The sequence below is a fragment of the Crotalus tigris genome, unplaced genomic scaffold (genome assembly GCF_016545835.1).
Source record: "Crotalus tigris isolate CLP2741 ecotype Arizona unplaced genomic scaffold, ASM1654583v1 scf7180000024434.1680833, whole genome shotgun sequence".
NCBI classification, from domain to species: domain Eukaryota; kingdom Metazoa; phylum Chordata; class Lepidosauria; order Squamata; family Viperidae; genus Crotalus; species Crotalus tigris.
Window position 1 is genome coordinate 608,634 of NW_024100602.1, and position 14,834 is coordinate 623,467.

General features: G+C 40.4%; 1 protein-coding gene across 1 annotated transcript in view; it reads right to left on the reverse strand.

Moving 5' to 3' along the window:
• UBTD1 (ubiquitin domain containing 1) overlaps nt 1-10,869 on the reverse strand; it is a 28,525-nt gene extending 17,656 nt beyond the window's left edge. Inside the window, exon 1 of the mRNA XM_039331144.1 lies at nt 10,487-10,869. Within this exon, the coding sequence (XP_039187078.1) occupies nt 10,487-10,556 (70 nt within the window). The 5' untranslated portion in view covers nt 10,557-10,869. The remainder of the gene's footprint in view (nt 1-10,486) is intronic.
• Nucleotides 10,870-14,834: the final 3,965 nt, after the last annotated feature.

Sequence of the window (14,834 nt, forward strand, 5' to 3'; positions counted from 1 at the left end):
ATGACAAGTTTTTCACATGACCACTGCAGCATCCTCAAAGTCATATTGGCAACTGGTTCATATTTGTAACGTTTGCAGTGTCCTGGCATCATGTGATCCCCTTTTGCAACCATCTGACAAGCAAAGTCAATGGAGAAGCCAGTCACTTAATAACTGTGTTATTAACAACTGTAGTGATTCACTTAGTAACTGTGGCAAGCAAGGATGTAAAATGGAGTAAAACTCACTTAACAAATATCTCTCACTTAGCAACAGAAATTTTGGGCTCTCAATTGTGACTGTAAGTCAAGAACTACCTGTACAGTACTAAAGAGAAGTCATTGTGCTGTCCCACTTACTCACAAGCACATGTAACAGTGGGATGGCAGGTTTATTAATATTCCCCAGCATTTCCCTTTACTAAAAACCCAGAACTATCCCAATTAAGTCCAGCCAAAAGCAGACCAAGGGTAGTCCACACAGCAATGATCAGTGAGTCCACAAGGCACTTGAAATTTACCAAACCAGATAAATCCACTAGGCCAGATATGTCAAACTTGCAACATCACATGATGTTGCACAACGTATCGGGATGGTTTTACCATTGCTGGCAATGGGGTGGGCGCAGCTTTCGGATAATGCGTCCGGCCTGCGGGCCGGCAGTTTGACACCCCTGCACTAGGCAAAATTAAATCCACAATACAAGAGGGTGTATGAGGCAAGAAAAGTCCAGAGTTCACAAGGCATGATCCAAGGTCAAGGCATGGGGTCAATCCAAGGCAGGGGTGTCAAACTGCCTGCCCACGGGCCGGATGCGTCATGATGAAACCGTACCCACCCCATTGCTGGCAATGGAAAAAAAGTCACAATACGTCGTGACATGTCATGTGACATTGCGAGTTTGACACCCTGATCCAAGGCAAGGCTAGAATCACAATGATCAGCTAGGCAATGTACACATTGTTCCCAGCATTGTCTTCATCTATTACTGTGCTAAATAGCCAGCTTCTGGTGCAGCTCATCAAAAGGGACGAGGCTGCCTCCTCATGGGTAATCAGGCTGACCTTCACTATCCTGCTTTTTCTCTGCCCTACATGTTTTCAGATGAGGTGCAGAAGGCAGTTCCTCCTTCTCATCACTAACCAGCTGCAGCTGTGTGCTTTTTCCAGTTGAAGCATCAGGGCTGTCCTGCTGCAGTTGTGCTTCAACCAAATCACTCTCAGTCAGCTGCTCGGAGCCATTGACTAACTCCCCTCTAAGAACCCGGGACTGGTTCATCCTCCTCTGAACCAACATCTGGAAAGGCATCTGGGGAAGGTTCTGGAGGAGTCATCACAGTCATGGACACTGTAGTATAAATACAACTTCTTTGGTATGGAAAGGGAGAATGCATACTGCATTCTACTTGTCTTGCTTGAAACAAGATGCTGTGTGTACTACCATATATAAATTCTATTCCACAGCTTCTTGCCTGGACATGTCCTTTGCACACTGTTGTGCCCACTTTCTCTTTCTTCCTGTCCTGAATGAGACCTTGGAAGACAAATTACTTTATATAAAAGAGACATTCTGCAAGAAAATAGACAGATCAGCATTTTCCCCTGAAAGAGCACTTCTAGGAGCTGCAAATGACGATTTAGCCAAGAACTACCCTGTCCATTAAAGAATGCTATATGGCAGTGAGGGCGAACCTTTTAGAGACTGAGTGCCCAAACTGCAACCCAAAACCCACTTATGTATCATCGGGTGCCAGGTGGATGTGGCCCATTGGGTGGGTGTGATCAATTGGGTGGACGTGGCCCATTGGGTAGGCATGGCTACGGTGGTAATGGCAGACTGGGTGGACTAAAAAGTTCAATCAATCAATTCCAACTTTGTGAGATTTTTTTTCCCCGCAAGAAGTTGAAATTGATTGATTGAACCTTTTTTTTTTTTTTGCACACAGCGGCAGAGGCCTAAAGCGAAAAGGTTTTATAAAACCCAGCTGAAGACCTAGGATTGGGCGATGGTGTGCGTGCCCACAGAGGGCTCTGCGTGCCACCTGTGGCACGCGTGCCATAGTTCGCCACCACTGCTATATGGTGTTGGGATCTGTCAAGACTACCTGCGTGAGAATCCTAAGCTGTGCTGAGGTATGTCACACAGAATATTTCTTCTCTTCAACCTCAATTATCTTTTGGCTTAACTGAGTAAAACTGGAGCAGACCAGCAGCAACACTGCCAAACAGATTTAGCAATAAGCAGGAGAACGAAAATACTCTGCTGAAAAAGCTTCATCAACAGAGGCCTTGCCACCATTGCTTCTCCTTTGATGCTTGGCTCTAACTTGGCACATGGTTCATTCAGCACAGGAGAGATAGGAGCTAATGTCATCGTATTTTGCCATCCAGGACGGAACTCCAATTCTACCATTTCATACAATAGGAGAGAAAATTTTGATTAGTGTTATTTCTCAGTTCAGCTGAATGATGACATGACCAGCTGCAATTGAGAAAATCTCTTTTTTACATGACTTATCAAAGATGCACAACACTCATCTTAATTTGTGTCTGACAGTTCAGAGTGACACAGTTATAGGTAATTCTATTCTGCAAAAAGACTAAGAATATGTCAAAGTAAGATTGCTGCATTAAAAGTTTTTCATTGGACACTGGAATAAGATTCACTTAAACTGATCCTTTTAGTTGCTAAACTAAGAACATAAATTCTTCTCTACTGAACTGGTGAGCCATGCCTTCAAGCAGCACAATCTAAATTTAGGATCCCAGGTGAGACTGCTACCTTGGATCCCATATGGGAAGACATCTGGGTAATACTGTCTGAGCAAAATAAACAACAGGCCTGGGAGATGGGGATTAATTGATGGCCGCTATTGGTGAGAAATAGATTCTTATCATTACTACTAAGAAATGAAGAAGTAGATCCACGCTAATGAGCTTTATATGGCATGCAAAAAAGGATACAAAGATCAGTCTTACCATGGCATGAAACCTATTTCCACTCTAATATCGTAGTAAAATTAGGATCAGCAAAAGTATGCATGCAAAAGAATATATGGTATGTGCAAAAAAAAAAGAAATCAGGAGAGGAAACCAGGAACATTACTGCAAATGTCAAATAAGATATTTTAGAAATTGAATACAAATTACTTTCAAAAATTGACATGAATTTCTAATTGATATGCATATCCATATAATTTTGTTACCAATACAGTACTGATGTAGCCTCTCTAATGCCTAGACTGAAATAATAAAAAATAAAGGTGATGGAAAAAACAGAATTTTTCAGTTTGTCCTCCTAACTGTCATTTTACAAATTTAATCCAGGCCCTCTATTCCTATGTCTTCCTGATTTATTTTATTCAGAGTTTTTTGACTATTCATGGTGCTTTTAAACTAGAAGATATCAAATATTTAAAAATGACAATTTTCAAAACCAATTATGTATTTTTCCAATTTAAATGTGCTTTACAACAAAAGTTATACCTATTTATTGCAGTTTTAAATATATTAACAGGATGGGGATCCAAGTGTGCTAGAAGTTACTGAAAAGGTTCTAACCTCCTAACTCACTGGACCTATATACCTGAGACAGAAGCAGCACACCAGGGAACAGTGGAGTTAGGAGGGAGAATGTAGGAGCCAGAAAACAGGGTTAAAGGAAGGATCCGAGAAGCTGAAAAAGAAACATCATTGGAAACATCACAAGGAAATTTGTTGCACATGTTGCAATCTAAATATCTTTAGTTTAAGGCAGGAGTGTCAAACTCAATTTCACTGAGGGCCGCATCAGCATTGCGGTTGCCCTTGGGGGGGCCGGGTGGGTGTGGCTAGAGTGGGTGCAGCCTACTGGGTGGGCATGGATGGAGTGGGTGTGGCTACTTGGGGGGTGTGGCCAGTTCTACGTCATTCGCGTCAAGGGTGCCTATGGGGGCCTGGGCAGGACTGGGACAGATCTGAGGGTCTCTGGCAGAAGGGGGTGGGACTGGTGCAAGTGCCAAGACATGGTCCATCGGGGCAAGTGCCAAGCTGGCCACCAAAAATTGTACATTGGCTCCCGGCTGGCCTGGGCCAGGGCCAAGGCAGCGGGGGCCATTCCCTCACTGTTTCCAGGATGGCTTCGCGGGCCACATGAAACCACTTCGCGGGCCACATCCAGCCCCCGGGCCTTGTGTTTGACATGTCTGGATTAAGGCCAATGAAAATTCCATGTGGGCAACCACTTCGCAGCCACATCCGGCCCCCGGGCCTTGTGTTTAATATGTCTGGATTAAGGTCAATGAAAATTCCATGTGGGCAAGACACTCATGATATGGCTAATAAAACCTAGTAAGTTTTATTTTTCACAATTTAAGCAACAGTGCTGTAAGCTATAGGCATACAAGACCACTTATCCTAACTGGCACTACTCATATTGCCTGTGTTCCTGTAAAAATAGATCTAATGCTGAAACTACAATTCTTGGACAGGAAGTCCAGATCAATTATGCATAGGTTTCCTGCCCCTAGAGATTAGGACATCTTCTACCAGGAACTGAAGACATTTACTTTCAAGTAAGCATTTGACTCTATTGTTATTTATGTAGTTATTGATTCTGGTTCAGAGTTTTTATCTTTGTTGTTATTTTCAGCTTTTTGCAACTGTGTTTTAATGATTTGCCATTGTCTTTATGTTTTTATATTTGTAAATTGCTGCAGTGACTATTTTTTGGAAAGATACAAGATCCATCTAAATTGAGCTTAACTCTATTAACGGTATTTTTAAACTACCTAGTCTAGCCAACCTCTCTGATATTCCCAGATAATCACCAGTCAAGTACCAACAAAGACAAATATTTCCTTAGCTTCCAAATTGGCTAATACTATTGCATACTGCTTACTTTATGTTGCTGTCTGCGACTATTTTCTGCAAAGCAAATACAGGGTATAAATTTCTTAAATATTAAGTCATTAAACATTACCAAGATTGGAAGTTGATGTTGCTGCCTTTATTTCTATCAGATGGGAACAATATTTTTGCAATGGGAGAATGAGAAATCTTTATTAAGAAATGCCTCCCTCCCCACATACATCATATACAAGCATCTGATGAGAGGTAGTCAGCCTCCTTTTTGGAAAAAATATAGCTTACAAGGATTTCTCTTAACCCACTTACTCATTCCTCCTGCTTCCTGTTTCTCATTTTTGCCTCCTACAAAATAGTAATTATTACTGGAAGCAAGAGACATGCAATTGCTATCAGTAGCTATAGGAGCAAAGCAAAGGCATGAGTCAGTTCCACAGTCCTTTGGTGGGGCCAGTTTCTTGTTTTAACAGGGTGTACTCCAGAATCACACTGTTCAAAGAGAATAAACACATCAATCATATCATATAGCACCCAAACTAGGTAACAAGCTACTTTTAGAATAGATATGTATGCTTTACTTGTAGCATTCTAGAACCTTATATGAGTTTATGGATCATGATATATAAATTAGTAACAGATGCAGCTGACTGAACAGATCTTTGAAATGCAGAATTCCCAGTCAGGGAATTTCACAGACCTATCAGTACATCAAATCCATATGTTAGCCATTTGCACACTAGGTTTATCCATCTATGTAGACACAAGAATGATTTTTTTTTTTGTTTATTCCAGTTTATTATAGCCATCCAGCTCCAATGGACTCTGAATATGCAGGAGCATTGTCAAAATAGTTTGGGCCCAAACAATGCTATTGGATGGAGACTGAATTATCATTCCACCCATACATAACATCAATGCAGCCATCTCTGGGTGGAGCACATGATTTTCTAACAACAATGGACCCATAATTTAGGACCGGAAATCAGAATAAGAGCCTTTGACACTTGGATAATTAGAGGGTACAAATGCTTTAGCTCTGAATTCCTTAGAACTTCAGCATTTTTAAATAATTAGAATGCTTTCATTCTTATTGGAAAAAAGGGGTAAGAACTATCCTGCCACTCTTTGAATTTTTACTACTATCCATACTCCACACTATTTTAGATATATTTTTCTTAGTCCAAAAATGTCATTTTACTGAGTAGTTTCTAGCTAATACTTTTTAAAAACATTACTAGGTATATTTGTGCTATGTGTTTAATATTCATCCAAGCTCATATTTGCAAAATGCCAGCAATACATATTGGAGTGCCACCCTATAAGACAGTGGTTCTCAACCTTTTTAATGCCGCGACCCCCAACCGGTCGTAAGTCGAGGACTACTCAACTGGTCGTAAGTCGAGGACTACTCAATTGGTGCAGCACCGTTTGCAGAATGGGACTTTTGGCGGGCTCAGCAGGGCAGAGACAGCCTGGACAATTCCTATTGGCTTTTGAAAGCCAATAGAATTAGACTCTATTCAAGAGAGTCTATTCTATTGGCTTTCAAAAGCCAATAGAATAAAAGGGAGTAGCACAGCTAAGGAAAAGGGGGGGGGGGAAATGGCGGACTGCATTGTTTGGCGACCCCTGTGAAATGGTCGTTCGACCCCAAATGGGGTCCCGACCCACAGGTTGAGAACCACTGCTATAAGAAGTCGTAGGTATTCAGCTTTCTGTGACAGCCAGTGTATTACTTAACATCACAATCTTACATTTTTTACCTCACAGTAAGACCCATCCCACTAGTATTACAGCCTAAAGCAAATAAATTGTAATGTTTATAAAAACTAATACATAAAAGTATTGATTCCTTAGGCCAATAATAATAATGGGGTGGATACATTTTTCTTCTGGAAGAGTGTAACTTCTCACAATACTTCCATCTTGTATCAGAAAATCATTAGATACCGTCTAATTAACAGTAAAAGAATGTAACATTGGAAGGAAATATATTAAGAAACACAGAAAACCACAGGTTATTGGAACCATCTAAGTTCAATATAAACTATACAATAGCAACTTTCATACTTTGAATCTTGAAAAATCACATTAAAAATATCTTGGGACCTTGAGCTACAGACCTTCCTATTTCTCACAATCTAACTATTAATAATAGCTATTTCAGTGATCCCCATGAAGAAAATTAGATATTCTTGCCCAAGATTTGCAAACAATGTCAAGAAGTCTACTTTTCATTTTAAAGTGCATGCTCAGATCTTCCAAAAAAAGTAAAATTAAAAAGGAAACAATAATAAACTAAAGAAATTTATGGCATGGGATAAGCAGAAAAAAAGGGGAAATATAGTTAAATCTAGTTTTATGCTATCATCATTCACTATATTTCTCCACATCTTCCTATCCTTATATTTTTGCTTTTGACATGCTATACATTGCTTCATACATTGTTGGGCCATCTGCTTTTTAAACATCTCACTTCTCTTTTTTGAGGATCACATCAACTCTATGCAACCATGATTTGCTCAGTTTCTCTTGGCCCATTCATTCTTTTCTGATATATCTGATATATCTATGTTGCAATTTGACCTTCATTCTCTTCAATATAATTGTTCCATACTGATCACCATTTTTGTATTCCTTCTACACCCAGTCAGCATTCATTCATTCTTGATCCTATCTCTTCTTATGTGACCACACACATTTCTTAAGTACCTCATTCCCAGGGCATTCAATTTATTGTTTATTCTAATATATCTAAATCTCACAAGCACATAACTAGATAGAAGCATGCTCTTATACATAGCATTTTTCACTTCTTATGACAACATTCTTTCTAACGGTTCACATAGAATCCAGTACTATTCTACCAGCCTTTGCATGCCTTAACATTTCTTCATCTATGTTTGCTTACTTAATATTCTACCAAGATACAATTTACTTGCTCTAGTTTTTCACTATTTGTGTGTAATTTGCAATTGTTCATTCCATTTACTTTGTCAAGAAAAACTACTTTGGTCTTTGAAATAACAATTCTCAGTTCCATACTCCCTTTTACATTATACAGTGTGAATCACTCAGGTTCTCATAACACTGTCTGCATAAAGTATATACCGCCTCACACCCAATCCATATATTTCTTAATGTTACCATAAGTATTCCTTAAACATTTACCCATCTTTACATTAAACAACCAAGGAAATATCACACATATTTGTAATATTTCTTGCTCAATGTTGAACACTACACATTCCATTTATTATCACATATCTTTACTTCCATCATATACCATTCCTATCATTTTCAGCAATCCAACTTCACCCAAGTTCATAATTCATACCTATTAACTTTATCTATTTTTTTCTCCAATTCAACAAACATGCAATGTAGTTTGGTCTACATAGCTCTTGTCTTTCATAAAGCAAGCCTAGATTTTTGCTCCCAGTCATACCCTTTCAATCAGAATTCTGCTAAACATTTCCCCACAAAACCGTAGTTTTTGCATTTACTCATGCTATCTTTCCCTTTTTATATGGGAACAACACATTCTTCTAATTGTCCAGCAGAGATGCAGTTTTCACATACGATTTACACAAGTCACATAACCACTCAATATTTAAACCACATTTATAAATTAGTATTTCTCCTGTTACACTATCTACACTTACAGACTTATTTTTAATGTGCCAACATGATTTTTTCCTTTTTTTTGATACTACTGTTTATAGCATTTGTTTTAATTCTACTGTTTAACATATCACAATCTCATTTGTTTTAATTCTACTGTTTAACATATCACAATCTCTCATACCCCTCTAAGCTTTTGGTCACTTTAGTTTCATTCCAAATCACAATATCAGATCTATTTTTAGTTCTATTCACTCTGCTTGAGGCTCTTTGTTCATCTCTTTTCTCCATCAAAACTGCTCTGCATTTTCTCTGTCTCTTTTAAGGATGACTGTTTCCTGTTCTCTTTGACTACATCCTTTGCAATTATCTTTTTTTTCCCTCTATACAATTATACAATATTTTTACATTCTTGTTTTTTAAACAATCATTCTCTTATATTTATTTTTCTTATCCACAATCTTTCATTTCATCATTTTTCATACTCCCTGTTAGCATAACTCCAGATATGTTTGTGACAGTCTGTAATATTATTCTTTTCACTCTGTTCCAAGTAGTTACAAACCAGCCTTAGCCCTTCATAGACTGGTTCTTTTCTTTTATAAGTAAGTAAGTCTTGTTAAAAAAAAAAAAAATAGTAGGAATCAGAGTGCAGTAGTGTGTGTGAGACCAATGGTATCGGTCTCCCAACAAATTTCAGCAAAGTCTGAGGTCTTACTCTATCTTGGAGGGGCATCTTAGGACAAGCTGTTTAATGAAAGCAGAATAGCAGCAGTAAATCTCCTGGTCTGAAACCCACAAATAATCCTTCTCACAATAGAGTTCCTTGAAGTAGAAAATAGCAGGGGTTCATTGGTCATTCTTTCCCCTTTTTTTATCTGTTTAAAAGGATATGGGGAGATTATCTGCAATTTGAAAAACAAAATTGAATCTTGAACAGTGAAACACAAAAACTAAACTTTCTGTCCTCCTCTGACTATTTAATTACTGAGGCTTCTCTTTTGCTGAAGTCAGGACTGCTCCATCCTCAAAAATCCTTTATCACTATTTATATACCACAATATTTGGAGTGTCAAATACTGCTGATGAGATTCTTAGGTTAGAACTGTTTGTGCTATTGATCCAACTAATGCAACTACAGCAGAGTGAGACAGTTCTTAGCAGTCTAGAAAGGGAATAATAATGCTATTGATGGACATGGGCTAAAGAATCAGGGCAGGTCTTATGTACATGGCTTTATATCACAAAAGATCACATGCATGCATTCAAGCAGCACAGATTCTATGTTCCATCTCGCAAAAGATTTACACAGGAACTTTGAACACGGAAACACAAGGATTTCTGATCCAAATATTGGTGAAGGCCATACTCCTTTAGTGTAGCGAATACTATAATTCTCTGGGATGTATTTTGAGGGTTCCCATATTCTGGAGCGCATAAAAATCAGAAAGCAAAGCCAAATCTATGTTTCTGGCAGGGTGAAACCAGAAATGATTCCGATTTCTCTCTTTGAGTACATTTTAATCGAGCATGTGTGCTGAAACCCTGCTAGCTCCAAAGCAGTCCTTAACCCAGCTAGCATGTCTGTATTAGTGAGGAGGCACAGCAGTTTCCACTTCAACCCTTCTGGTGAGACGGGTGGAACTGGCTCTTACATAAAGTGAGTAGGCAAATTTCCAGATCATCCCAATTCCTAGACAAGGTATTCAAGGGACCTGTTAAAACTGGGATTGCTCCAAAAGCTACACCCACACACAGATACATTTCTGTAGAATCTACAGAACTCTATAACTTCTCTATTTCCAGCAAGAGGGACGGCATAGACAGGTATGCCCGCTTCCCCGCACGCTCATCAGAGCCACACACCTGGGCAGGAAAAGAGCGCTTGGGACTGGTCGCGCTCAGTGCCCACTGTAGAGTAAGGATTGTGATTCCCCCTGTAGGCCTTAAGGATACGCGCTGTATGGAGACCGGCTCTCAGTATTTGCAGCGCCTGAGCTACCCTTCCCGTGGTCGCCTGGTTTAGTTGGGGAGCTCACCTGCTCGCTTGCGCGGGTTTCCTGGGGTGATCGGCCCCTCTCTGCGTTGTCTTCCCATGCAGCTGCCCATGGCCGACGTCCCAGGGTGTAACTTCAAGGGACCTACGTGCCTGAGCCCGGCTCAGGGCTCTCTCGCTCCGCATGAGGCAAGATCCCAGTTCGCCCTCCGGACGCACAAACTTTGTGAGACGCGGTTGGGGCTTTCTCCTCCGCACTTCAGAGCCTCGGGTTTTCCTTACAAAAAAGGAAGCCCGCAAGCAGGCTCCGTACTGCTGAAGCGAGATCCACACCAGGCAGGCCCAGAGATCGGTCGTTACAGTAGTACAACCACCACCACACAGAAACCTACAGCTCTGAGCCGGGATGAGTCCCGCGGGCCTGGGAGACACTTCTGGGCTCCTCCTTCTCCAGGTGAGCATGTGACTCGGCGGCAAGAGCTCAAGCCCCGCCCCGCTCCGCCCCCTCTCCGCCATGAAGCGGGCAGTCCGTGATCCTGGCCTCAATTCAAGCAGCGAGGGAACGGACGAAACGGGGCTGCGGAGAAAGCAAGGCAACAGAGGCTTAGTTCCAAAGCAGGGTGGCTAGTATCGACAGCCCCCTTCCTGGTCCTCCTAGAGGACTTTTTTCCCACGAACAAGAACACAGACGAGTTAAGATGAAATAGGCATTTCCCTCCGAAATGCCAAAATACTCAGTGAAAACGTGATTTCCCGAAGCTACAAGACCCACAGAATCACAAGCCTCATTTTAGCTTATACAATAATGTTACATATAGTCAGCCTCTATGGTCACTCAATGTGTCATACAAATCAATAATATTGCTTTGAATAAACAATTCTTAGCAGGGGGCAGCAGCTGGCTGATTTGTTTGAATTGGGAAGCTAAGCCAAACCAAATCTGGTTAGTGCTTGGCTAGGAGATTACCGGAGAATTCCAGGTTGGTAGGTCAATGACCTGAGAAAACAATAGCAAACCACTCCCATACAATTGCTAAGAAAATCACACCACTGTGCGAGTTCACTTATGGTTTAGTTAATAATGTATAAATACGTAATTCATATTAAAAGCCATATGTGATACTGAAAGTGCTCCAACTGCCTCCTTGGTACCTGTTCCTTTTGTGCATGGATTTTCCTTTGGTAACTGTTTCCCAACCTTTACAACTTTAAAATATGTGGACTTCCCATCGACTGGGGAATTCAAAAAGTTGAAGTCAGCACATCTTAGTTGTGAAAGTTAGGAAATAGAGATTTAATTGATGCCACACTTCTTTCATCTTTCAAATCATTTTTAAAAAGAAAAATGATTTATGAGATGTTTAAATCTTTAGCTGGTTCTTTTCCTATGTTTACACTGACCAGCAACTCTGCCCATGGAAGCCTAGGTCCATCTAATAATTCAACAATGCTTCTATCAATTTGCATTGTATCTTCTGAATTTCAGAAAGAGTTTTTGCTCATTGTTTTATGTGTCCAAAACAAAACATATTTATGCATAAGTTCAATATAAGCAATAAACTGAGAAGTAAATTTTTAAAAATATTCTGGTAGAAGGCACTTATCAGAACCAATCTTTGGTATTGCACCCAAGACAAATGCATGGATATATTCAGGAAATCACCAGGAATCAAGCACACAATCTAAAAGAAATATTAGTGAAATAAAAGCAATGCCTTCTTTCTCTTACCCTTTTAAAAATGTTCAGCTATCCCTGTCTAAATTTACTCTATTACTCTATAGTTAAGAGTTCTCCTCTTTGCTACCTGTGATGTATTTAGTTTGCTTTCAACATATCATGTGAGCACATGAATTAAGTTCCTTGGCTTCTGTGCAAAATTGATGGCTGCGATGCTTAACTCTGTTCTTGGTAGAAATGAGACCTGGTTGCTAGTATGTATGTATGTATGTATGTATGTATGTATGTATGTATATTATAATATATATTTGTTTTCTGAGGTTTTCGCGGGTGTTTGTATGTAGGTCTTTGGTTATTCAGGTTTTCTCCTGCGTCAAATTGGAAGTGTCTTGGCGACGTTTCAACAAAGTCTCATTCGTCATTTTCAGGCTGGTGCTTTTGGCTTCGTGCTTCTAGGAGCAATGTGTGATCGTGGCTGTTTCTTCCTTTTAACTGCCAGTGGGGGTATGAACTGATTGGATGAGAGCTTGGCTGTGTTCTGATTGGATGGAGGTGTGTTCTGATTGGTTGGGAGCTTGGCTGTGCTCTGATTGGATGGGGGGTTGGCTGTGCTCCGATTGGTTGAGGGAGTGTTCTGTTTGGGTGGGGCCTTTGTTGTGCTCAGGTTAATCTGAGTTGCAGGGGGATGTGAGATGGTGAGCATTGCCATTGCTTGGCTTCGCGTCCGTGGCCGTGCCCCATCTTCATGGTGGGTGTCAGTTTGCTTCATGTATGGATTGGAGGGGTTTAAAGCAGCTAATGATGCAGCTGTGGTCTGGCTTCTGGTTTGTGGTTGTGCCTCATCATCAGTATGGGTTTGGGTTTGCTTTTTGCGTGGACGTGTGGTGATGACATCCTGTGTGGCTTTCGTGAGTGTGGGTCTGGTGTCATTCTTTGTGCTAGGGACTCGTTTGTCAATAAGGGCGGGTTTCCAAATGGCTGGTAGGCGGGAGGTATCATCTCGTTTGTTCATGCTGTGTGGGCGTTTTTCTATTTCGATGGCTTCTCTGATTATTCTGTTATTAAAGTGTTCAGTTTTGGCGATAGTTCTGGTCTTTTTAAAGTCAATTTCATGTCCTGTGATTTTAAGGTGTTGGACCAGGGAAGAAGTTGGTTCCTCTTTTTTGACTGAGTTCTTATGTTCTTCAATGCGTGCACTTATTCTTCTGTTGGTTTGTCCGATGTATGTGGTGGGATAAGCGGTGCATGGGATTTCATATACTCCTTGATTTTCTAACTCTATTTTATCTTTGGGGTTTCTTAGGATGGTGGATATTTTTCAGCATTCTGCACAGCATTCTGCACAAACAGAAAAATCATCCAATCAGTTCATACCCCCACTGGCAATTAAAAGGAAGAAACAGCCATGATCACACATTGCTCCTAGAAGCACAAAGCCGAAAGCACCAGCCTGAAGATGACGAATGAGACTTCGTCGAAACGTCGCCAAGACACTTCCAATTTGACGCGGGAGAAAACCCGAATAACCAAAGACCTACATACAAACACCCGCGAAAACCTCAGAAAACACACACACACACACACACACACATATATATATATATATTGGTAATAGCATTAAAAATGTGAACCCTAGGTATATTCATATTTAAAGTAAAATGAGCACCAGGGTAGTTAAAACTATAAAAGTTTAATTAAAAACGCCAAGCTTTCGCCGACACCTGCCAGCATCATCAGGGCTTAGAACGCCCTGATGATGCCAGCAGGTGACGGAGAAAGCTTGGCGTTTTTAATTAAGCTTTTATAGTTTTAACTACCCTGGTGCTCATTTTATTTTATATAATATATATATACACATACATACATACATACATACATACATATACATATATGTAGGATTCAAGTCAAGCTTCATTCCAGATCACTGCATAAAAATGATCAAACTTTTCTTTTGTGGGGGGGAGATGTCATGTGTAGTGTTTATAGTATGGAAGTGATTTGTTCTTTGGGGATATTTTTCCCAGTGTCTCTAATTAGCTTACAGCCCCCAGATTTCTTGGTGAATTTCCAAGAATCAGGCTATCCCTACTGAGCTTCAGAGGCCAAAGTTGATCCGATGTTACCAGATGCTGATGAATCATGGCTTACTCAATCCACTTTTATTGGTTTGCATGATTTACTGAAACCTATGGGCTAGGTGCATGATGCTAATATGTGGTTGGCAAATTCTTCAACAATAGGCAAATGCTGTTTGAGCTGATTAGTGAGCCAAGTTTTGGGGGACTATCAAAAACAATTTTGTCTATTTCCCAGTTTTAATTAAAACATTGGCTTGCCTTACATTTTGAGCGATTCAACATAAAAAACATAAGAGTCACTACTTCGTAGCTCTGTACATTCAATAGAGATTCAGGTCGTCTGGGTATTCAGAAATGACTTCTGATTTTTCTACACAACTTCCCATCTTGTTCCAAAATCAGTATCGTAGAAAATAAAATGTCTATGGTTTGCATATTATTTGCATGCTCTTTAAGCAAGAGGATAAATTTACTCCGCCCTTCTCTGCCCTTCGGCTTGGTTGGCACAACCTTGGCCAACAGACCCGCCTAGAGCCTCGCGCCGCTATTTTTCCCAATAGCAGGAGACGGTTCTTTTAACGTGGTACAAGTTTACCTCGGTACACGTGATAGGGAGGCGCGCACGCGCTGTTGGA